This window comes from Electrona antarctica (assembly GCF_951216825.1).
Source record: "Electrona antarctica genome assembly, chromosome: 12".
In the NCBI taxonomy this organism is placed as follows: Eukaryota; Metazoa; Chordata; class Actinopteri; order Myctophiformes; family Myctophidae; genus Electrona; species Electrona antarctica.
Genome location: NC_136793.1, coordinates 1,052,591 through 1,078,443, shown reverse-complemented (window position 1 = coordinate 1,078,443; position 25,853 = coordinate 1,052,591). Strand labels below are relative to the sequence as shown.

General features: G+C 42.4%; 2 protein-coding genes across 3 annotated transcripts; both read right to left on the bottom strand.

Moving 5' to 3' along the window:
* Positions 1-520: 520 nt before the first annotated feature.
* LOC306933284 (3-oxoacyl-[acyl-carrier-protein] reductase FabG) lies at positions 521-12,705 on the bottom strand. 2 transcript variants are annotated; one of them, XM_079515432.1, is made up of 9 exons: positions 12,582-12,705; positions 12,016-12,186; positions 10,374-10,532; positions 10,104-10,123; positions 7,810-7,903; positions 6,826-6,895; positions 6,646-6,682; positions 3,010-3,073; positions 524-2,411 (listed from the first exon to the last, which is right to left on the bottom strand). In XM_079515432.1, exons 1-9 carry the CDS (start codon positions 12,603-12,605, stop codon positions 2,253-2,255), a joined length of 798 nt encoding a protein of 265 aa, XP_079371558.1. In that variant the 5' UTR covers positions 12,606-12,705; the 3' UTR covers positions 524-2,252. The 2 variants fall into 2 exon arrangements, with proteins under 2 accessions (XP_079371557.1, XP_079371558.1); XM_079515431.1 differs by lacking the exon at positions 10,104-10,123 and having other exon boundaries at positions 521-2,411; positions 10,354-10,532.
* A 2,274-nt stretch (positions 12,706-14,979) lies between these two features.
* ppil3 (peptidylprolyl isomerase (cyclophilin)-like 3) lies at positions 14,980-25,463 on the bottom strand. The gene is made up of 6 exons (XM_079515654.1): positions 25,373-25,463; positions 25,114-25,188; positions 22,309-22,402; positions 18,666-18,733; positions 15,359-15,477; positions 14,980-15,229 (listed from the first exon to the last, which is right to left on the bottom strand). The coding sequence occupies exons 1-6, from the start codon at positions 25,373-25,375 to the stop codon at positions 15,103-15,105; spliced, it is 486 nt and encodes a 161-aa protein (XP_079371780.1). The 5' UTR covers positions 25,376-25,463; the 3' UTR covers positions 14,980-15,102.
* Between the last annotated feature and the right edge of the window lie 390 nt (positions 25,464-25,853).

Sequence of the window (25,853 nt, the reverse complement as noted above, 5' to 3'; positions counted from 1 at the left end):
TCTAGCTGTGAGGAGACAGCACTACCGACTGTGGGAATCGAACCCAGGACCTTCTAGCTGTGAGGCGACAGCACTACCGACTGTGGGAATCGAACCCAGGACCTTCTAGCTGTGAGGCGACAGCACTACCGACTGTGGGAATCGAACCCAGGACCTTCTAGCTGTGAGGCGACAGCACTACCGACTGTGGGAATCGAACCCAGGACCTTCTAGCTGTGAGGAGACGGCACTACCGACTGTGGGAATCGAACCCAGGACCTTCTAGCTGTGAGGAGACAGCACTACCGACTGTGGGAATCGAACCCAGGACCTTCTAGCTGTGAGGAGACAGCACTACCGACTGTGGGAATCGAACCCAGGACCTTCTAGCTGTGAGGAGACAGCACTACCGACTGTGGGAATCGAACCCAGGACCTTCTAGCTGTGAGGCGACAGCACTACCGACTGTGCCACTGTGTGTTTATATACTATTTCAGTCCCGAATTAATTTGTATTCTAGGCTCGGCTCAGATTCAACAGACATTTCAATAAATGTTTGAAAACTAATTTGAGTCATATAGTCAAAGATTGACACTTTTCCCTCAAAAGCACCCAAATGATTTTTATTTTAAATGCTTTCTTTAATGTTATTGATGTTTTGAGTCTTCATAGTAGCTGTGTCTAATGGAAAATATAAAAGTAATCAATAGCCGCTCTCACCCAGGAGCCAACTGCAGAACAAATCCCAACGGCAACACGTTAAGAAAATACAATGCATTTAAATTGCTTTCATTTTTATTTCAACTTATCTCCAGGCTATATTGTGCAGCTGAAATACTGGATTTAACTACTAACGCCTAAACGGCTGCCCCCTGCGCAACTGAAGCAGAATTATTTCTCAACGATAATAATTCTAAATTCCAATCTCCACAATTCAGGGACACGTTATTCAGCTTTCAACTCTCAAGGGCGTCTGGATGCCTGGTCTTATATTTTAAATGTAAGGCCATACAGGAAAACAAAGGTAGATACTGTACTGTAGACGGTGGTATTTGAATGTTTTCTGACTGTATATTATGCTGCATTGGCCACATGTAGGCTTGTATCTCTGTATTGGGAGCAGTGGCGTGCACAGACATTTAGAGGGGCAGGTGCTCAAGTGAAAAAAAGGGCACCTTGTGCAGCGCGTGGAACCGGCCGGTTGCCTTAACCCATTTTGACCTGAGATCAGATTCTATAAATGTCTTCTACATCCTGACAGTTTTCTGAAAAAGCTATGTTTCTATGTCAGTGGTTCTTCGATTTTTCAAAAATAGCAGACCTACAAGCTCGTAGCGCGCCACTCGGTGGCGCGCTATGAGCTTGTAGATCTGCTATTTTTCAATAGCTAAAGCATAACATAATGCTAACACCAAAAGGGGTTAATAGTGTGAGATTTATAGATTTTGGGGCATAAATAATATATTAGAAGCTTTTTTTTCATCAAGAATTGATCAATGTCACCATGTGGTCCACATACTGTAGACTGTACTTTTTTTTTCAAAGGGGCACATTGCTGTCCAGAGGGCAAGGACAGGTGGTGCTCTAGCACCCCCTAGTGTATCTGTGCACACCACTGAGTGGGAGGTGATGGCCACATGCAGGCTTGTATCTCTGTAGTGGGAGGTGATGGCCACATGCAGGCTTGTATCTCTGTAGTGGGAGGTAATGGCCACATGCAGGCTTGTATCTCTGTAGTGGGAGGTGATGGCCACATGCAGGCTTGTATCTCTGTAGTGGGAGGTGATGGCCACATGCAGGCTTGTATCTCTGTAGTGGGAGGTGATGGCCACATGCAGGCTTGTATCTCTGCAGTGGGAGGTGATGGCCACATGCAGGCTTGTATCTCTGTAGTGGGAGGTGATGGCCACATGTAGGCTTGTATCTCTGTAGTGGGAGGTGATGGCCACATGCAGGCTTGTATCTCTGTAGTGGGAGGTGATGGCCACATGCAGGCTTGTATCTCTGTAGTGGGAGGTGATGGCCACATGCAGGCTTGTATCTCTGTAGTGGGAGGTGATGGCCACATGCAGGCTTGTATCTCTGTAGTGGGAGGTGATGGCCACATGCAGGCTTGTATCTCTGTAGTGGGAGGTGATGGCCACATGTAGGCTTGTATCTCTGTAGTGGGAGGTGATGGCCACATGTAGGCTTGTATCTCTGTAGTGGGAGGTGATGGCCACATGCAGGCTTGTATCTCTGTAGTGGGAGGTGATGGCCACATGCAGGCCTTTTCATCTCGGGCACATGGCGTGGCGCCCCCCATCGACGGGCAGGTTGACCCCTGTGATGAAGCTGGCGGCGTCGGATGCCAGGAAGGCGATGGCGTGGGCCACCTCGTCCACCTCGCCCGGTCGCCCCAGGGCGTGTGTCTGCTTGCACTTCTCTAGGAACTGGTGGAGGAAGAAGAGTTGCATTGAGTACAAAAGATCGTATTCAATGATACACATCGCTTTCGTGAATGAGCGTGGGTGAACGGGCGTGGGTGCGCGCGCACAGTTCCAAGATGCCAGTGTCACACTCAATGCTAACGTGAGTAGCATTATGACTTGATCGGATCAAAACCTGTATAAAACATCAATTCACGTAATTTACGTGTATGGCGCTTGGTCAGATTAATCCAAATCTACGTATTTACGAGAACTGGTGGTACTGAAGGCGTGAGTGTTTATTCATAATGGTAGATTGGGTTGGGATGGAGTTGCTTTGCAGGCTGCTTATGCAGTCTAGATCTAGACTCTGGAGCGGATTTGTCAGGGAGTAAATATACAATATGATTTCCTTTTTGTAGCTAGTAATAGGTAATATATTACCATTTTGAGTAATGTTTCCAACACTGGCCCTTTGTATGTGCTTGCTGGGGGAGCGGTCAGATGTCTGGCCGTTTGTATGTGCTTGCTGGGGGAGCGGTCAGATGTCTGGCCGTTTGTATGTGCTTGCTGGGGGGCGGTCAGATGGTTCTGGGTCATTGTGGGGAACATTCAGCCTTACCTGAGCATACTGCTCCTCGTCCAGGCCTGCCCTCTTGTGGACCTCTGTGACGATCACACCTGGACTAAAGAGGCGGAGTCAAAAAACAGAACACATACAGTAGCATGTTGACTCGTTATCGATCTGACCTCGAATCGTTCGAATGAAATAAACATCAAAAACTAAAAATAATTATATATAATTTTTGAATTTATATAGCGCCTTTATCCAAGGCATTTTACACAGACTATGCATTGCATTCACCCATTCATACACCGATGGCCAGCCAGGCAGGCACCCACCCACCCAGGCACCCACCCAGCCACCCACCCACCCAGCCAGCCAGCCAGCCACCCACACACATAACTCCGTAAGGGAGTGGTTGTACGTCCCCAAAATCACGTCAAAAAAAAAGTGCAAAATCACGTCCCCCTTCACGCATTAGAATGTTCTAATGCGTGACGGGGGACGTTACTTTTTTCCTTTATTTTCAAATTTAAATTTAAAAAATGTATTATAAATCATGACAGTTTTCTGAAATACCAGGGGGGGGTCCCTGGAACAACATATTTTCAGATGGGGGGGGCGGAGGCATACATATAATTTTTGGGGTTCTTGACATGAAATATTGAGAACCACTGATACAGAAACATAAGGTTTTTCAGAAAACTGTCAGGATTTTGAAGACATTTTTTAAATGTCGACGTCAGGCCTAAACGTGTTAAAGTGGTTAATAATGATGTGCTCTCTAACACAACGTGAGCGGTTTCTCTAACTCAACGTGAGCGGGTACCTTACCCTACCCCCTTAGACAGCACTTCTTAGACTTATATAGCATTTGAAACAGACTTATAGCATGTCATGTAGACAGCACAATAAGTGCATTGTATGTAGTCATAGCACTTCATAGTATATATGTACAGCATAGTATAGCACATATGTGTAGTTTATATGTATAGTGTCATTATATAGATATGTTCTAGTTATAGTTTATATGTATAGTGTCATTATATAGATATGTTCTAGTCACGGTCTTAGCTTACGCATGTTTCGCGATAAATGCATTTTGTTACATATGTGATGTATTCCCATGCTTTTTGTTCTTGCCTATTGTAAGTCGCTCTGGATTAAGAGCGTCTGCTAAATGCCTAAATTGTAAATTGTAAATTGGTTTCTCTAACACAACGGGAGCGGTTTCTCTAACACAACGTGAGCGGTTTCTCTAACACAACGTGAGCGGTTTCTCTAACACAACGTGAGCGGTTTCTCTAACACAACGTGAGCGGTTTCTCTAACACAACGCGAGCGGTAACACAACGTGAGCGGTTTCTCTAACTCAACGTGAGCGGTTTCTCTAACACAACGTGAGCGGTTTCTCTAACTCAACGTGAGCGGTTTCTCTAACACAACGTGAGCGGTTTCTCTAACTCAACGTGAGCGGTTTCTCTAACACAACGGGAGCGGTTTCTCTAACACAACGTGAGCGGTTTCTCTAACACAACGGGAGCGGTTTCTCTAACACAACGGGAGCGGTTTCTCTAACACAACGCGAGCGGTTTCTCTAACACAACGGGAGCGGTTTCTCTAACACAACGGGAGCGGTTTCTCTAACACAACGCGAGCGGTTTCTCTAACACAACGTGAGCGGTTTCTCTAACACAACGTGAGCGGTTTCTCTAACACAACGTGAGCGGTTTCTCTAACACAACGTGAGCGGTTTCTCTAACACAACGTGAGCGGTTTCTCTAACACAACGCGAGCGGTTTCTCTAACACAACGCGAGCGGTTTCTCTAACACAACGCGAGCGGTTTCTCTAACACAACGTGAGCGGTTTCTCTAACACAACGTGAGCGGTTTCTCTAACACAACGTGAGCGGTTTCTCTAACAACGTGAGCGGTTTCTCTAACACAACGTGAGCGGTTTCTCTAACACAACGTGAGCGGTTTCTCTAACACAACGGGAGCGGTTTCTCTAACACAACGTGAGCGGTTTCTCTAACACAACGTGAGCGGTTTCTCTAACACAACGTGAGCGGTTTCTCTAACACAACGTGAGCGGTTTCTCTAACACAACGTGAGCTGTTTCTCTAACACAACGTGAGCGGTTTCTCTAACACAACGTGAGCGGTTTCTCTAACACAACGTGAGCGGTTTTCCCCCTCAGGATGTGTTGATCATCAAGCTTGGTTTGTGTGTCACCATCAAATATTGACAGTACTTACCAAACAGAGTTCACTCTCACTTGCATCGGGGCAGTACTTACCAAACAGAGTTCACTCTCACTTGCATCGGGGCAGTACTTACCAAACAGAGTTCACTCTCACTTGCATCGGGGCAGTACTTACCAAACAGAGTTCACTCTCACTTGCATCGGGGCAGTACTTACCAAACAGAGTTCACTCTCACTTGCATCGGGGCAGTACTTACCAAACAGAGTTCACTCTCACTTGCATCGGGGCAGTACTTACCAAACAGAGTTCACTCTCACTTGCATCGGGGCAGTACTTACCAAACAGAGTTCACTCTCACTTGCATCGGGGCAGTACTTACCAAACAGAGTTCACTCTCACTTGCATCGGGGCAGTACTTACCAAACAGAGTTCACTCTCACTTGCATCGGGGCAGTACTTACCAAACAGAGTTCACTCTCACTTGCATCGGGGCAGTACTTACCAAACAGAGTTCACTCTCACTTGCATCGGGGCAGTACTTACCAAACAGAGTTCACTCTCACTTGCATCGGGGCAGTACTTACCAAACAGAGTTCACTCTCACTTGCATCGGGGCAGTACTTACCAAACAGAGTTCACTCTCACTTGCATCGGGGCAGTACTTACCAAACAGAGTTCACTCTCACTTGCATCGGGGCAGTACTTACCAAACAGAGTTCACTCTCACTTGCATCGGGGCAGTACTTACCAAACAGAGTTCACTCTCACTTGCATCGGGGCAGTACTTACCAAACAGAGTTCACTCTCACTTGCATCGGGGCAGTACTTACCAAACAGAGTTCACTCTCACTTGCATCGGGGCAGTACTTACCAAACAGAGTTCACTCTCACTTGCATCGGGGCAGTACTTACCAAACAGAGTTCACTCTCACTTGCATCGGGGCAGTACTTACCAAACAGAGTTCACTCTCACTTGCATCGGGGCAGTACTTACCAAACAGAGTTCACTCTCACTTGCATCGGGGCAGTACTTACCAAACAGAGTTCACTCTCACTTGCATCGGGGCAGTACTTACCAAACAGAGTTCACTCTCACTTGCATCGGGGCAGTACTTACCAAACAGAGTTCACTCTCACTTGCATCGGGGCAGTACTTACCAAACAGAGTTCACTCTCACTTGCATCGGGGCAGTACTTACCAAACAGAGTTCACTCTCACTTGCATCGGGGCAGTACTTACCAAACAGAGTTCACTCTCACTTGCATCGGGGCAGTACTTACCAAACAGAGTTCACTCTCACTTGCATCGGGGCAGTACTTACCAAACAGAGTTCACTCTCACTTGCATCGGGGCAGTACTTACCAAACAGAGTTCACTCTCACTTGCATCGGGGCAGTACTTACCAAACAGAGTTCACTCTCACTTGCATCGGGCAGTACTTACCAAACAGAGTTCACTCTCACTTGCATCGGGGCAGTACTTACCAAACAGAGTTCACTCTCACTTGCATCGGGGCCAGCTCTGAAACATGAAGTAGTTGTATGACTTCCCATGTATTCATTTGAACGTCACCAATAAAAACGTGGAATTTACATGCGCGCACGCACGCACACACACACACACACACACACACACACACACACACAGAGAAATGGTTCACTCACCAAGTGCTACACAACTAGTGAATTGGTCAATGGCTGCCTTTGACATGCAATAGGCCAGGACTCCAGGGAACTGTGTCAAGAAAAACAAAATTACTACATCGTCATGCTTTACAAAGTCCAACGTTCATTTGTGTACATACGTACGTGGGTACTGGGTATGGCTGGGCACTGTATCAATATCATATATCGATATTGTGATGTGATTAGATATAAACTGGGATTTTGGATGTGTTGTCTTTTCCTGGTTTTAATCATTTGAGTCTTATTTTTATACATTTAACAGTTTGACGGCCGCTAATTGTTTACTCCAGGGTTCCACCGCGCGTAATACGACATTCCCGCTATTTGTTTAATGCGTTTCATTCGCTGTTTTAAAATAATTAAAAAGAAACAGCGCATTTATCCGGGACCTGATGACGAGGCCGTCGTGTTATGATGACGAAACCGGAAATCAAGTCATCATCTGGGCTGCTAGGGCTTCTGGGAAATTGAGCTTAATGTAAGTGGACGGGGGGTTTGTTTGGACTACAATGCCTCATAGAGGCGGATCCAGTACCGCATTGTAATGGCCGCTGGTGATGATGATCATAACATGCCGACGGACCATTCTAAGCCGGATTTTCGCGTATCAAAAGCCCAAATACTAGGTAATAGGTAATAAAACAATCTCGGCAGCGTAGAATATTTGATTAAAATGTGGGTAACGCGTGACAAGCAGTAGAACTGTTTAAAAAAATGGGGCAAATAGTGAAAATCCATCATCTACATTAAGCTCACAATGAGTGACAATACATTCAGCTTGTAGACTGACTAATGTTGCTATTTCTTCTCATTATTAAAGTGTTTTTATTTTTTTATTTTGCGGGAAATTTCACAAGTCAAATCTCAAAATATCATGATATGTGATATTGTTTTTCTCCAAATCGCCCACAGCCGTAACTTAAGGCAATACACAACTTCATTCATTCAAATCCTGATACCTACTGATCTTTGTCCAGTGATGCTGGACACGTTGATGATGGAGCCCTTGGTCTTGATCAGATGAGGCACACAGAGTTGTGTCAGTTGATACACAGACCTGGATCATAAAAGAGTTGTGTCAGTTGATACACAGACCTGGATCATAAAAGAGTTGTGTCAGTTGATACACAGACCTGGATCATAAAAGAGTTGTCAGTTGATACACAGACCTGGATCATAAAAGAGTTGTCAGTTGATACACAGACCTGGATCATAAAAGAGTTGGGTCAGTTGATACACAGACCTGGATCATAAAAGAGTTGTGTCAGTTGATACACAGACCTGGATCATAAAAGAGTTGTGTCAGTTGATACACAGACCTGGATCATAAAAGAGTTGTGTCAGTTGATACACAGACCTGGATCATAAAAGAGTTGTGTCAGTTGATACACAGACCTGGATCATAAAAGAGTTGTGTCAGTTGATACACAGACCTGGATCATAAAAGAGTTGTGTCAGTTGATACACAGACCTGGATCATAAAAGAGTTGTGTCAGTTGATACACAGACCTGGATCATAAAAGAGTTGTCAGTTGATACACAGACCTGGATCATAAAAGAGTTGTCAGTTGATACACAGACCTGGATCATAAAAGAGTTGTGTCAGTTGATACACAGACCTGGATCATAAAAGAGTTGTCAGTTGATACACAGATCTGGATCATAAGAGAGTTGTCAGTTGATACACAGACCTGGATCATAAAAGAGTTGTGTCAGTTGATACACAGACCTGGATCATAAAAGAGTTGTCAGTTGATACACAGACCTGGATCATAAAAGAGTTGTCAGTTGATACACAGATCTGGATCATAAAAGAGTTGTCAGTTGATACACAGATCTGGATCATAAAAGAGTTGTGTCAGTTGATACACAGACCTGGATCATAAAAGAGTTGTGTCAGTTGATACACAGACCTGGATCATAAAAGAGTTGTCAGTTGATACACAGATCTGGATCATAAAAGAGTTGTCAGTTGATACACAGATCTGGATCATAAAAGAGTTGTGTCAGTTGATACACAGACCTGGATCATAAAAGAGTTGTGTCAGTTGATACACAGATCTGGATCATAAAAGAGTTGTCAGTTGATACACAGACCTGGATCATAAAAGAACCAAGAATCAGTGAAAATAAATAAAAGGCCAGGAGAAATATACCGGTAGGTGAAGTAAACATTGAAGATGCTTTGCTACAAAGCAGAATCTGCTAGAGCTACTTACAGGTGTTGGAACTGTTATTTAAACATTGAAGATGCTTTGCTACAAAGCAGAATCTGCTAGAGCTACTTACAGGTGTTGGAACTGTTATTTAAACATTGAAGATGCTTTGCTACAAAGCAGAATCTGCTAGAGCTACTTACAGGTGTTGGAACTGTTATTTAAACATTGAAGATGCTTTGCTACAAAGCAGAATCTGCTAGAGCTACTTACAGGTGTTGGAACTGTTATTTAAACATTGAAGATGCTTTGCTACAAAGCAGAATCTGCTAGAGCTACTTACAGGTGTTGGAACTGTTATTTAAACATTGAAGATGCTTTGCTACAAAGCAGAATCTGCTAGAGCTACTTACAGGTGTTGGAACTGTTATTTAAAGCATGCTTATAAAGTAGGGGTGTACCGATGCATTGTAACAGCGATACGTATCACGGTACATGGTTGAGGGATACGGATACATGGACAATGTTGGTTCATTAATGGCGACACGATATGTTTCAATGATTTAAAATCGATACAGTAACTATGTAGCAAATAAATTAAAGCTGTGTGAATCATGTGGAGAGTGCAGGTTTTTTAAGGGAAACATTCATGAATATGGATATAAATAAGTAAACACAGTGACTCTCTGGCAAATACAGTACATGACCACATTATGGACAAACCCGTACCTCGACATGAACAAAGAGAATACACACATTTATCAATAGACCAGGTGTAGCAATGTCCAATGAAAAAGTAATTAATTAAACCCCTCTTTTCTTTTTTCTTCTTAATATTGCTAAATACAACGTACTCAGTATTGATACAATCGATTATTTGCATTGCAAAACGATACGATGCAAAGTCAAATGATAGGATGTGTTGCTGTTTACATATCAAATATACTTCGATTCTTGAAATAAAAATGTCCTTTAGATTTTTCTATGCAGTTACTACATGTATATGGTTACACCCCCATTATAAAGTATTGAGTGGTGAACAAGAAGGGTGTACTAGCCAGTACAAGTTACAGACATATTGATCATGATCTGCATGATCACCTGACGTTGACGTTCATGACCTTGTCTGTCTGCCCCGCCCCCATGCCCACCTGACGTTGACGTTCATGACCTTGTGTGTCGGCCCCGCCCCCATGCCCACCTGACGTTGACGTTCATGACCTTGTGTGTCGGCCCCGCCCCCATGCCCACCTGACGTTGACGTTCATGACCTTGTGTGTCGGCCCCGCCCCCATGCCCACCTGACGTTGACGTTCATGACCTTGTGTGTCGGCCCCGCCCCCATGCCCACCTGACGTTGACATTCATGACCTTGTCATACTGAGATATGTCTTCCGTCTCGATGGTGCCCATGGCCAGGATGCCAGCGCTGTTGACCAGCACGTCCAAGCGTCCGAAGCGAGCGATCGTGTCCTGGACTGTCTTCTTCACCGTGTCCTCGCTAGTCAGGTCTCCTGGGACTAGCAAGGGCTGGACAATCACACGCACGCACGCGCACACACACACACGCACCGCACGCACGCACACACGCACGACATTTTGGTGACAGTTTATGCAGGAAGAAATTACCTGCGATAGTTTTTTATTTATTTTTCCCCTCAGGATGATTCACTGCTGCTTTGATTAATAATGATAGCGTGAGTTTGCCTGATTAAGTGACGTTTTTAATTGACAGAAATGCATATTATTTCTAATTAATTCTATCTGTCAACAAGATTAAACAAATAGGTTCAGAGCTGAGGAGTTTGTCCCGATCCGATCGCGTGATGGGAAATCGGGGGCCGATCACGTCATTTTCAAATGATCGGAATCGGATTGGAAGCCAAAAAGTGTGAAATGTGATCCCTATCCTATAATATCAACATTATATCCATATCATGATATCACACTCGATATTGTCTGTGAGTTGGGATATTGTGATATGGCATAAATGTGTTATGTAAATATCGGAGATGCTCAAAATGAAATTATCGAAATCGGATCGGGAGCCAAGCCTTGTAGATCTGCTATTTTTCAATAGCTAAATGATGCTTAGTTAAAACACCAAAACGGGTTCCCGTCCAGAATGGGCACACTATACACTTATACATTTTTTGAACAAAGCTTTGTTTATAGTAGTTACATATATAGGCAGGCTTTTGTATTACTACATGGTTACTATTTACTCGGTTTGGTTGTTTTGGCAACATCTGTGTGACTGTGTCCTTTAATTGGTAGTGGCTGATCTGTGTTACTGTATTCCCAGTGCATACATTTTTTAAGGAAATGTCATTGTATAATATAATACAATCATCAAAAGAAAAGAGTATAAATAAATAAGCACATTAATGCACCTTTGACTCTAAACTGTGTTTAGGCTACTACATTATTCGCATCTCTAATGCTTGGCATCCCACTTAACTCATGTAGTCCAGTAATAATGTAATTTGACCTCAATCTAATTGCAAAAAAAACAAACTCAGCTGATTTTGCATCTTCAATATATCCTGAACAACAGAAAAAAAGTTGTGCTGACATCATCATCACATTTGTTGCTATGGCCAAATTTAGCCCAATGAGTGTTTTTGTGCAAAACTAATGCTTGGAATGGCTTCAGCATCATGACAACCCCTTACTTTGATATGTCACATGCTACTTAAAGGACAAGGACATTTAGAAAATATTGCCTTATAATAGGATGTCAATGGTGGCCATACTGTACAGGCCATTTTTCAACACTTTCCCCTCAGACAATTCCAGGCAACTTTTTTTCTTTTATTCAGGATATATTGAAGATGCAAAATCAGTTGAGTTTGGGTTTTTTTGCAATTAGAGTGAGGTTGACCCTGTATTTTCCATAGATTTCATGTTGCAAACACTAAAAACCTACCCTGGGCGTTTTCGTAACAATAACAAGCTATAACAACGGGTCCACGTGGCATGCCATGGCTTTGGGTGATAAATAGCGGCTCACCTCCGGCGCCCCACACTCGGTGCATTCTCTGGCCACCTTGGCCAGGTTGTCCAGGTCGCGGCCGTTCAGCGCCAGCTGGGCACCGAGCTTTGCGAACATGATGCTCGTCCCGGCTCCGATGCCCGAGCTGGCGCCGGTGATCAATGCCACCTTGCCATTCAAAGAGGACACCTGGAAATAATATATATATATATATACAATAAATAGACTGCGAATAATGTCTGACTGTCACCCAAATAATCCAGAAGCATCTGGTAGGCTATACAGTACATGTCATGTGGAGACAGTGGTGATGAACCAGAACATGTCGATGCTTTTCGTGATCAGTCATAGAACAGTGATCAATGTTGTCAAACATGGCAGCCTGATTGATTGATTGATTGATTGATTAACAGTTTGCAGAATTACAGTACATTTCAAGTAGGCTACAACTCAATACAAAAGCTGTTAACAGTGAGTGGTGGACCACGACACCATAAAGCATTACACTTGTTTACAATAGGGTCCACCACTTTCAATTCATCAAAGCCTAAACTATCATGAAGGTAATGATGTAATATTCTTACTTTAAAAGCGCTGTCCGTGGCCATGTCTACAGTCTGTCACTAAAGTTATAGAACAACCTCACAAACACCCGACCGGTCCCACCGCGCACGCATTGGTTATACGCAGGCAATGACGTAATGAAAGTGCGACCGTGTGCGAATCTTTCATAATGGAACTACTTGAGAACACTGGGCACTGTTTGGAATCGAAGTGGGCAGTGGGCCCTTAATATTATACTCTAAGGGTGGGCCCATCATGGGAGGAACATGCTTTATAACTAGGTCTGATCTCAAATGTAAAACCTGTGATGAATTCCTGTTCTGTTCTTCTTTGACTATATAGAAGTGTCTATTTGTACGTCTCTAAATGTGTTGATGAATTGAACAAGGTGGACCCTCTTGTAAACAAGTGTAATGCTTAATTGGGTCGTCCACTCACAGTTAACAGTCTTTGTATTGAGTTGTGCTTGAAATGTACTGTAATTCTGCAAACTGTTAATCAATATTTCAATCAATCAATGATCAGCACAGCCAAACTACATGAACACTTCAATAGGAACAGATGGGCACCTTTTCAGGACCAGCACATTGGTTGTGCAAACTTTGTGTGATTATTTTTCCTCCACCACTCCAAGACCATTAGACCATGTTGGAAGAACATCCTGCTATCTTACATTTATATTTGAGTTGTATCTCTACTCTAACCAGACATAACTGCTGTTTCATCCCTTCTGCAGACTAGTGCTGCTATGACACCTACATTTCCCCACAGAAAAAAAGAGGTATGTCTATCTTAAACCTGAAATTGCAAAATGCTGTTTCTTGCAAAAGGATGAGACTTTTACTACAGCCTTATCATCACTAGATGTATGTCTTGTCTTTCCCCTCTACTCTAGCATTGCTGTTTTTTGCTCCAGACAAAAGGAAATGTTCATTTGTTGTTGCCTTATGTTGTTGTTGCCTTATCCAGGGTACAGCACAACAAAACTAAAAACAGAGGCGAGAAGTTCAAGCCTTACACACATTGTTGTGAGACAAATAGTGTCTATAATCATCTCTGTCGGGTGGAAAACTGTTACTTTTCAGGATTCAAGTTCATCAAAAAGTAGCAGATCTACAAGCCCAAAGTGGGTCGCTTTGCGCTTCATTTGGAGCTTGTTGATCTGCTACTTTTGAGTGACACTAGTATGATCCAGTGCTCAGCAGAGCGTTAATAATGCCACAGACGAAGAACAGTCTAAGTCCACACTATTTATCCATTAGCCTGGCTAATAAGCCACTCAAATCACAGTCGTGTGGTATTTGAGTCTGGAGATGCTGTGTATGGGGGGGGTGGGTTCAAACATTTTCTCTTTGACGCAATTGGTCAGAGCTACTGTCAGTCAAAGGTCTCAAGCATTGAACATCACTGTACCAAAGCCCGCCCATATTGCATACTGTGTCCCGATTGGCCACACCAGTTCTCTGGTGTAAGAAATGGGCGTACAATTGAGCCTCTCCAGACCGTAATCCGCCGGCAGGCAATTTTTGTTTGCCAACGGCTGATTCGGTCTGGCTTATTAGCCAGACGATTTATCCATAATGTATAAATGATAGATAAGGGGTCAGGACAACGAGGCCTTTTCGTGGAGGGGTCAGTCTGACATTTGGACTTGGACTGTTTTTCGTCTGTGGTACTTAAGAAAAGAACACAAAAAGTTAGTATAGAGGGTATGCGTGTGACATCATCATCAAACCCGGAAGTTATGCAGGAATGCCCACTGAGTGGCGACAAACGACTTTCTGGCCTTGACAGCCCAGACATCCAAACAGAAAAGTCCTATCTGATAGGCCTATCTCACAGCCCGTTTTTCACGCCCACTTCCGGTAAATAGTGGTGACTTTAACATGAGCATTTACACGTTTTTTTCTCTGGAGAATCTAAGTACATTTTCTAATGTAAAAATGTGACAGACCAATATTATTATGAAGCAAACAATATGGTAAATTCTGTGAGATAGGCTTATTGCATTAAACAACGTTAAACAATGTTAAACTCACTTTGCCTGTTGCTTTGCCACTCGACGTGCCATTCACTTTAAGCATGCACATGCTCTCTATATGGAGATAAGAGGCTAAATCAGGCCAAGCTTCAGCCAGACCACCCTGAGACCAATTGATTTCATTTTCATCATAAAATTAAAGTAAAATATTTCAAAAAGTAACAGTGCATACGAGAGTAAAGACGGCTAGCCTCCTGCAGAGCCACGCCATAGGAATATGTCAATTATTGTAATACTTCTTTTTTACACGTTTAAATTATGGCACGGTTATTCACAATTATAATAACCGTATAAAATAAGCATTAAAAACTTGCCTTTTTTTACAGTTCATGAACACTGCCAGTAGAATAAAAGGAAAAAGGACATTTTCTATGATATAGAAAAGTGTGAATTTAATCTGATTTAACAAAGAATGGCACAGTGTATAAAATCATAATAAAGGACAGAACATCGTAATCCATGCCAGTGAGTCGAAGGAATATGGGCACACAACGTAGCGTCTATCCGGCAAAAGGGTTTGCGTGAATCGTCACATCCTTAATCCGAGTTTCAGTTATAGGCCGGAACGTCTTTTCATTGACCGGCAGTTTCTCCAGCTCATCCAGTGCCTCCAAGCCATCGATGATCCTACGATATGACATTATATTAGTTCACAAATATCCAACTGAATGAGATCATACGAAATGTGGGGTTTTGTTTCTAAATCAACACACAAACGATTGGGGCACAATAACTACTAGGTTGTAGGTTCCATACTTTCCAAAGACAGTGTATTTCATATCCAGATGGGGCTGCTTGGCGTAGGTGAAGAAGAACTGGGAGCCATTGGTGTTGGGTCCGTTGTTGGCCATGGACACCACTCCTCTGACGTTGTGCTGAAACAGAGAAGACATTGGTGTTGGGTCCATTGTTGGCCATGGACACCACTCCTCTGACGTTGTGCTGAAACAGAGAAGAACATTGGTGTTGGGTCCGTTGTTGGCCATCGACACCACTCCTCTGACGTTGTGCTGAAACAGAGAAGACATTGGTGTTGGGTCCATTGTTGGCCATGGACACCACTCCTCTGACGTTGTGCTGAAACAGAGAAGACATTGGTGTTGGGTCCGTTGTTGGCCATCGACACCACTCCTCTGACGTTGTGCTGAAACAGAGAAGACATTGGTGTTGGGTCCATTGTTGGCCATGGACACCACTCCTCTGACGTTGTGCTGAAACAGAGAAGACATTGGTGTTGGGTCCGTTGTTGGCCATCGACACCACTCCTCTGACGTTGTGCTGAAACAGAGAAGACATTGGTGTTGGGTCCGTTGTTGGCCATCGACACCACTCCTCTGACGTTGTGCTGAAACAGAGAAGACATTAGTGTTGGGTCCGTTGTTGGCCATCGACACCACTCCTCTGACGTTGTGCTGAAACAGAGAAGACATTGGTGTTGGGTCCGTTGTTGGCCATCGACACCACTCCTCTGACGTTGTGCTGAAACAGAGAAGAACATTGGTGTTGGGTCCATTGTTGGCCATCGACACCACTCCTCTGACGTTGTGCTGAAACAGAGAAGACATTGGTGTTGGGTCCGTTGTTGGCCATCGACACCACTCCTCTGACGTTGTGCTGAAACAGAGAAGACATTGGTGTTGGGTCCATTGTTTGCCATCGACACCACTCCTCTGACGTTGTGCTGAAACAGAGAAGAACATTGGTGTTGGGTCCATTGTTGGCCATCGACACCACTCCTCTGACGTTGTGCTGAAACAGAGAAGACATTGGTGTTGGGTCCGTTGTTGGCCATGGACACCACTCCTCTGACGTTGTGCTGAAACAGAGAAGACATTGGTGTTGGGTCCGTTGTTGGCCATCGACACCACTCCTCTGACGTTGTGCTGGAAAGGAGAAGTGGAGCTGAGACGTTGTCAAACATAAAGACAAATTACTTTATGATGCACAACTTATTCACCGTTTATTTGAAAAAAGACTTATTTAAATTAGCAAATTATCTAGAGAAAGCCTGGGACCTAAGGAAAAAGGCCATGTACAGCCAGTAAGAAATACGTATGCTAGTTACGGTGTTTTGTTTTGTTTTATTGTATTTGTATTTATGTTGTATGCGATCAGCAGTATAAGTAAAGAACTAAGTGTATAACTGTTTATTGTAACTTGTGTGAAAAGGTGTCATATAATCCCATGAGGTGGCTGGCATGACACTTAAATAAATAAAATCATTCATTCAAAATCATTCATTCAATTCATTCATTCATACTTACGTACGTACGTACGTACGTACGTACGTACGTACGTACGTACGTACGTACGTACGTACGTAATGTATTCATCTGTATGTTTATAGTAAGATACGTCCTCTTCTTTTGTTGATTTGTCGAAGGTTGTATGCTAAAAGCTGCTGGTGTTGGCTGCCTTATGCACTAGCTAGTGTGTGCCGGTTTCTCTCTCTACTGCATCAAGCCCCTGCACCCCCACTGAGAGACTATGTTTAAAGGTTGAGCCATGTTGTGCACACTGTGCACAGTCTGCACACCTGCATTGACTTATGTTTCAAACCCAGGCAGTTCTTCCCATCCCACCTTCCCTCATCCATACAAGCACTTCACAGTCAAGCACCCAACAGTCCATGGAGAACCAAGGGAGACACGCTAAGCTGCTAAATGGCAGCACATCACATCAAGAGGACAGGTAGCAGCTGGCTTTTGTACAAATAAGGACCATAAACGGCCTTTCAGCCAATATGCGGCAGTCTGGTGCTGAGACATGAGAGAGTGAGCTGCATTTGAAGTAGGGATGCACCGAAGGGAAATTCTTGGCCGAAACCGAATACCGAATATACGAAACAGTTGGCCGAAAACCGAATATGATTAATATTATATATCTTTTTTCCTATACCATTGCTGTCATGGCCGTACCTTAAAGCTACCTGATTTAACCCATTCAGGCCTGGCGTTGAAATTTAAAAAGTCTTCTAAATCCTCCAGTTTTCTGAAATAAATATTTTCACGATTTTTCAAAAATAGCAGACCTACAAGCTCGTAGCGCGCCACTCGGTGGCGCGCTATGAGCTTGTAGATCTGCTATTTTTCAATAGCTAAATTATAACATAATGTTTAAAACACCAAAAGGGGTTCCCGCCCAAAATGGGTTAAGGCAAAATAAATGGTTATGGCAAAACTTAACTTAAATAATAATCACTATTATGGGTCCATAAAACATTTATTCAGCTCTTTTGAATGCATTAATTGCATACACTATTTATTTGGTGATATATTTTCTGCCTATTCGGGCCGAAACCGAATAGGCCGAAAATGCATTTTTAGCCATTTCCTGCCGAATATTTTCTGCGGCCGAATATTCGGTGCATCACTAATTTGAAGGTCTCAGAAAGACCTCAGGTTTTATGGTGCCTTTCATAAAACTGCCTTAGGTTTTAGAAGGCTTCAGGTCTAAAACGGGTAAACTATATTTTATACTTTGGCTATTCAAACATAGCAGATATACAAGTTCATAGCTAATCGCTATGAAAGATATCGATATTCTGAAGCCTGAGTCATGGTTTAAGTGAGAGATCACTGTACCAAAACATGTTGTACCATAACATGTTTTGGTACAACGGGGTATGTATGACTTACATCAGCGGTTCCCAAAGTGGGGTCCGGGGACCCCCAGGGGTACCTGAGGGACTTCCAGGGGGTCCCCAGCTAAATGATAGTTTGGAACCAAATGGACCATTATGGGTCTGTAACTCAGAGAGTGTACAAATGGAACCATTTGTACACTCTGAGTTAAATTAACATAGATTTTACAATATACATTGGTGGTCCCAGAGATAGAAATGCCATTAAATGGGGGTCCGTAGACTAATGCATGTCAAAGTGGGGGGTCCTTGAAATTAAACGGGTTGAGAATCACTGCTAGAGCCGAAAAACTTCTTATGGGGGTCCCTGGCATATCTTTTCAAATGGGGGTCCGCGGGCTAATTTGTGTCAATTTGGGGGTCCTTGACATGAAAAAGTTTGGGAACCACTGACTTACATCGACTAAACCTGGTACTCACTTTTAAGTGTTCACTGTACTCGTCTTCAAATTTGCGTCCCCATATACTTGTTCCTCCTTTTCCCGTCCCTAGGTAATAGAAAACAACTATCAAAATACAGGATTGATTGATTGGTTGAATAGTTTATTAGACAGAATGTACAGTAAAAACAGCAACAGAGTACAGTCAAACACTCAGATCAAAAGGGATAGCACCAAAAAAGGAAACAAATAAATATAAGTCAATACAGTCAGATATTCTACAATCTACTATACTGTACATCCAGATTATTTAATAAATACTTGGCCAAGGCACCGATTGAAACATACGGGCTGAGGTAACAATCGTCATGAATAATTTGTGAAAGATACGTGCAGGATAATTCTTTTCATTTTTGTGTTGTGCACATGGTTGTGTCACGCGTGTAATAGCGATGACAGATCTACAACATATCAACACAGTTCAACTGAATCAAAGTGAAGTAAACGTTACCTGTAGGGTCTCTTGTTTGAACCATGAAACCTTAAAGTGAAGTAAACGTTACCTGTAGGGTCTCCTGTTTGAACCATGAAACCTTAAAGTGAAGTAAACGTTACCTGTAGGGTCTCCTGTTTGAACCATGAAACCTTAAAGTGAAGTAAACATTACCTGTAGGGTCTCCTGTTTGAACCATGAAACCTTAAAGTGAAGTAAACGTTACCTGTAGGGTCTCCTGTTTGAACCATGAAACCTTAAAGTGAAGTAAACGTTACCTGTAGGGTCTCCTGTTTGAACCATGAAACCTTAAAGTGAAGTAAACATTACCTGTAGGGTCTCCTGTTTGAACCATGAAACCTTAAAGTGAAGTAAACGTTACCTGTAGGGTCTCCTGTTTGAACCATGAAACCTTAAAGTGAAGTAAACGTTACCTGTAGGGTCTCCTGTTTGAACCATGAAACCTTAAAGTGAAGTAAACGTTACCTGTAGGGTCTCCTGTTTGAACCATGAAACCTCAAAGTGAAGTAAACGTTACCTGTAGGGTCTCCTGTTTGAACCATGAAACCTTAAAGTGAAGTAAACGTTACCTGTAGGGTCTCCTGTTTGAACCATGAAACCTTAAAGTGAAGTAAACATTACCTGTAGGGTCTCCTGTTTGAACCATGAAACCTTAAAGTGAAGTAAACGTTACCTGTAGGGTCTCCTGTTTGAACCATGAAACCTTAAAGTGAAGTAAACGTTACCTGTAGGGTCTCCTGTTTGAACCATGAAACCTTAAAGTGAAGTAAACATTACCTGTAGGGTCTCCTGTTTGAACCATGAAACCTTAAAGTGAAGTAAACGTTACCTGTAGGGTCTCCTGTTTGAACCATGAAACCTTAAAGTGAAGTAAACGTTACCTGTAGGGTCTCCTGTTTGAACCATGAAACCTTAAAGTGAAGTAAACGTTACCTGTAGGGTCTCCTGTTTGAACCATGAAACCTTAAAGTGAAGTAAACATTACCTGTAGGGTCTCCTGTTTGAACCATGACACCTTAAAGTGAAGTAAACGTTACCTGTAGGGTCTCCTGTTTGAACCATGAAACCTTAAAGTGAAGTAAACATTACCTGTAGGGTCTCCTGTTTGAACCATGAAACCTCAAAGTGAAGTAAACGTTACCTGTAGGGTCTCCTGTTTGAACCATGAAACCTTAAAGTGAAGTAAACGTTACCTGTAGGGTCTCCTGTTTGAACCATGAAACCTTAAAGTGAAGTAAACATTACCTGTAGGGTCTCCTGTTTGAACCATGAAACCTTAAAGTGAAGTAAACGTTACCTGTAGGGTCTCCTGTTTGAACCATGAAACCTTAAAGTGAAGTAAACATTACCTGTAGGGTCTCCTGTTTGAACCATGAAACCTCAAAGTGAAGTAAACGTTACCTGTAGGGTCTCCTGTTTGAACCATGAAACCTTAAAGTGAAGTAAACGTTACCTGTAGGGTCTCCTGTTTGAACCATGAAACCTTAAAGTGAAGTAAACATTACCTGTAGGGTCTCCTGTTTGAACCATGAAACCTTAAAGTGAAGTAAACGTTACCTGTAGGGTCTCCTGTTTGAACCATGAAACCTTAAAGTGAAGTAAACGTTACCTGTAGGGTCTCCTGTTTGAACCATGAAACCTTAAAGTGAAGTAAACATTACCTGTAGGGTCTCCTGTTTGAACCATGAAACCTTAAAGTGAAGTAAACATTACCTGTAGGGTCTCCTGTTTGAACCATGAAACCTTAAAGTGAAGTAAACGTTACCTGTAGGGTCTCCTGTTTGAACCATGAAACCTTAAAGTGAAGTAAACGTTACCTGTAGGGTCTCCTGTTTGAACCATGACACCTTAAAGTGAAGTAAACGTTACCTGTAGGGTCTCCTGTTTGAACCATGAAACCTTAAAGTGAAGTAAACGTTACCTGTAGGGTCTCCTGTTTGAACCATGAAACCTTAAAGTGAAGTAAACGTTACCTGTAGGGTCTCCTGTTTGAACCATGAAACCTTAAAGTGAAGTAAACGTTACCTGTAGGGTCTCCTGTTTGAACCATGAAACCTCAAAGTGAAGTAAACGTTACCTGTAGGGTCTCCTGTTTGAACCATGAAACCTTAAAGTGAAGTAAACGTTACCTGTAGGGTCTCCTGTTTGAACCATGAAACCTTAAAGTGAAGTAAACATTACCTGTAGGGTCTCCTGTTTGAACCATGAAACCTTAAAGTGAAGTAAACGTTACCTGTAGGGTCTCCTGTTTGAACCATGAAACCTTAAAGTGAAGTAAACGTTACCTGTAGGGTCTCCTGTTTGAACCATGAAACCTTAAAGTGAAGTAAACATTACCTGTAGGGTCTCCTGTTTGAACCATGAAACCTTAAAGTGAAGTAAACATTACCTGTAGGGTCTCCTGTTTGAACCATGAAACCTTAAAGTGAAGTAAACGTTACCTGTAGGGTCTCCTGTTTGAACCATGAAACCTTAAAGTGAAGTAAACGTTACCTGTAGGGTCTCCTGTTTGAACCATGACACCTTAAAGTGAAGTAAACGTTACCTGTAGGGTCTCCTGTTTGAACCATGAAACCTTAAAGTGAAGTAAACGTTACCTGTAGGGTCTCCTGTTTGAACCATGAAACCTTAAAGTGAAGTAAACGTTACCTGTAGGGTCTCCTGTTTGAACCATGAAACCTTAAAGTGAAGTAAACGTTACCTGTAGGGTCTCCTGTTTGAACCATGAAACCTTAAAGTGAAGTAAACGTTACCTGTAGGGTCTCCTGTTTGAACCATGAAACCTTAAAGTGAAGTAAACGTTACCTGTAGGGTCTCCTGTTTGAACCATGAAACCTTAAAGTGAAGTAAACATTACCTGTAGGGTCTCCTGTTTGAACCATGAAACCTTAAAGTGAAGTAAACGTTACCTGTAGGGTCTCCTGTTTGAACCATGAAACCTTAAAGTGAAGTAAACATTACCTGTAGGGTCTCCTGTTTGAACCATGAAACCTTAAAGTGAAGTAAACGTTACCTGTAGGGTCTCCTGTTTGAACCATGAAACCTTAAAGTGAAGTAAACGTTACCTGTAGGGTCTCCTGTTTGAACCATGAAACCTTAAAGTGAAGTAAACATTACCTGTAGGGTCTCCTGTTTGAACCATGAAACCTTAAAGTGAAGTAAACGTTACCTGTAGGGTCTCCTGTTTGAACCATGAAACCTTTGATGTTTCTGTGAAAGACGCTGCCAGCGTAGAATCCGCTGCCACACAGTGCAAGAAAGTTCTGTGAACAGAAACATGTCATTATAGTAAGTATACCCAGTAGTACAACGGTGTCGCTCTCTCCCAGCGCACAGCATTGCATCGCGTCGCGTCGATGACTTGTAGATCTGTTCTTTTGGGGACAGACGCATCCTCATGTAACCAACTATACTAGCTCTGGTCCATAGCCTTCTACTGCTTCTACGAATCTGCCCTGCAGTATAAGGCTATGGGACTTTCGGTTTTAAATCTCAAATCAAAATCAGACCAGCCTCTCCTCTTTAGCGTATTTTTGCTACTCACCAAAACAAAGGCGGGTTGTGTCATTAGAAAGCCTACTTTCCTTAGTGGACGCACTCTGAGCCCCCCCCCACCACACGTATAAACGGTACTTTTTGGGCAGAGGAAAAATATTCTCTATGAGGCAGTTCTCTGGGCAATATCGGTAGATATATATCGGTAGATTGGAGTAACTAAAAGTATTTCTTTTCCGGTGGAAACAAAATCCCTTTTTGGCCAAAAAGTTAAGTTTATGCGTGTGGTGGGGGGCTCAGAGTGCGTCCACTAAGGAAAGTAGGCTTTCTATTGACACAACCCGTCTTTGTATTGGTGAGTAGGTCAAACGTTCGTGAGATTTCCACTAAAGAGGAGAGGCTGGTCTGATTTCGATTTGAGATTTAAAAGTCCCATAGCCTTATACTGCAGGGCAGAATCGTAGAAGCAGTAGAAGGCTATGGACCAGAGCTACAACTATACCAACTATGTACAATGATTCAGATATTGAATAATATTGTTAAATGGGAAATGGCTCTGATATTTTAACAAAATACATGTGACCCTAGAGGCCTACAGTTTACACAATTTACAGTGATATGTTACGTTTACACTAACAGACAGTTAGTTATAAAACAATTATATAGGGCTGCCAGCATTGGACTTAGCCCTAGAATGTATCTGTTGTTACAGTACATACAGTTGTTAACAATACTTCACATACAGGAGCCATAGAACTCTTCCATAGACTTATGGTTGCAGCGGCAGAACAGCAGCATAAATGTACTCGCTTAACCCATTTTGGTGTTTTAAGCATTCTGTTCTACTTTAGCTATTGAAAAATAGCAGATCTACAAGCTCCTAGCGCGCCACCGAGTGGCGCGCTAGGAGCTTGTAGATCTGCTATTTTTTAAAAGTCGTGAAAATGTGCCACAAATCTTTGAATATATATTTCAGAGCGAACACTTTTGACTAAAATATTGGCTTCTGGGGCGGGTCCCTGGAACTACATATTTTGAGATGGGGGTTCGTGGCCCAATAGAGATAATTCTGGGGGTCCTTGACATGAAAAAGGTTGAGCACCACTGACATAGAAACATGGGTTTTTCAGGAAAAAAATGGGATTTAGAAGCCTTTTTTTTTCATCGACCTCAGTCCAAAATAGGTTAATAAATAATTCCAAAGACTTGGATATGGTCCTCAACTTTCATATCCATGTGAAAGTTCTGTCGTAAAATGTTTGTTTAGTCAAAATGTCTCCACCTTTTCCACAAGCTGCACCCGGACAGCTTTCTCTCCGGTAAAAAGATAACGGCTGACAGCTGGACTTCATTCATCAAAAATGCCTCTGATCACCACAAACGTCATCACGAATATTGACCAGGGAAGCACAAAAGTTTGGGGCACACAATTGGCAGGTGGTGTGATTAATTAACCAGCACCTATCGCAACGCACCTGCCAATTAATTGTGTGCCCCAAACATTTGTGCTTCCCTGGTCAATTGGTGATGATCGTTTGTGGTGATCAGAGGAGGTTTTGGTAAATTCAGTCCAGCTGTCATTTCAGACCCCTTTGCCCGGAGTGAAAGGTGTCCGTGCTGCGAATGCGGTGGAAAAGTGGAGATATTTGACTAACTACACGTGTTGTGCCAGAACCTTCACATGGATATGAAAGTAGAGGACAATATCTCACTCCACGTCTTTGGAATGATTTAATGGGTGAGTACAAAGGGAGAATTTATCATATTTAATGCCGCGCATGTTGCGCCGCAACCAGAAGTGAACGAGGGTGTGTTCTATGCAGTGTTTTTGGCAGCAAATTTCTATTTTAGTTTTAGTCATAGTCTCTTGAAACGTTTTCATTTAGCTTTAGTTACATTGTAGTCACCTGGAATGTTTTACTGTTAATCTAGTTTTAGTCAACTAAATATCATTAAAGATTTTAGTCGACTAAATATACAGTTGATTTAGTCGACTAAAATGTGTTTTGGCGGGCCTCGATGCCGTCGTAATGACTGATTTCTTCACTTGCTGAAAATAGCCGATCTACAAGCTCAGCGTGACGCGTTGTGAGCTTGTAGATCGGCTATTTTCAGCATGCAACCAAGTGTAAAATGACTCATCTCTGACATGCAACCAAGCATGCATATCTCCGCATGCAACCAACCAAGTGTAAAATGACTGATCTCTTGTCCACTAAGTCCCTTCCTAACATTTTAGTCTAGTTTTTATTTGTTGACGAAATTGTCAGTATATTTAGTCAGTGAAAAAGGTAGTCGACGAACATTTTTTGTCTTAGTTTGTCGACCAAAACAACACTGGTTCTATGGCTCCTGTATGTGAAATACTGTAACAACTTACAACTGTATGTAACAACAGAGACATTCTAGGGCAAAACGTAGGCCTAGCTAGACAGTGGCAGCCCTGCTGAATTATTAGTAGTAGATATCTTCTACTCACCTCGCATGCTTTCGGGGTGCGTTCACAGAATAACTCAATCTTTATGTCTCCCAGGTCCGTGTGCAGTGTGACCGCCTGTAATGAGGTCCACACAATGAAAGCGTTACCATTTTAGATCATACATACCAACTATAGCCAAGACAAATCACGACCCAGCGATGTCTTGTATCATTATTGTGTAGGTGTTTCATGTAACCACAGCTATTTTGGTAGTAATAAAGAGTCTCATACATTCATGAATACATTCTGGGCAACTTACCATTGATTTCAAGTTGTTGCTGCCGCTTGAGTGCGCAGACGAAATAAGTCCGTCTAGGTACAATTCATCCAAATATTTAGTTCCGCTTAGGTGAAAGACTTAAAGTGTATTATTGATGTATCTACTTTTAATTAATAACGTTGATCGAAATGTTGCCCTATAGTATGGTATAGTACTAGTGTAGTAATAGTATGGAATATGTAGTGTAGTATGGAAGTGCATAGGTCCAAAAACGTTATAATAAATTAAATACCAAAACTTTATAATACTGCAATGAAATAAATAAAGTGCTATTAAATAAATTAATAAATAATACAATTAAATAAATGTAATTGTTTATTTATTGAATTGTATTATGTATTAATGTAATTGCATTTTTTATTTATTTCATTGCAGTAATATTATTATTAAAGTTTTGGTATTTATTATTACAATTTCTGACCTATGAACTTCCATAAAGTAGGCTATAGTATTACTATAG

Bases quoted from the DNA above. Each gene is read 5' to 3' on its own strand.
- LOC306933284 (XM_079515431.1), bottom strand. From the start codon at position 12,605: ATGGCCACGGACAGCGCTTTTAAA. The intron at 7,904-10,353 runs GTGGGCATGGGG...TTTATGATCCAG, and splicing joins GTCATGAATGTCAACGTCAG to GTCTGTGTATCAACTGACAC. The intron at 6,896-7,809 runs GTAGGTATCAGG...TTCTTGACACAG, and splicing joins GCATCACTGGACAAAGATCA to TTCCCTGGAGTCCTGGCCTA.
- ppil3 (XM_079515654.1), bottom strand. The intron at 15,478-18,665 runs GTGAGTACCAGG...TCTCTGTTTCAG, and splicing joins AGTACAGTGAACACTTAAAA to CACAACGTCAGAGGAGTGGT. The intron at 15,230-15,358 runs GTATGGAACCTA...GTCATATCGTAG, and splicing joins AAATACACTGTCTTTGGAAA to GATCATCGATGGCTTGGAGG.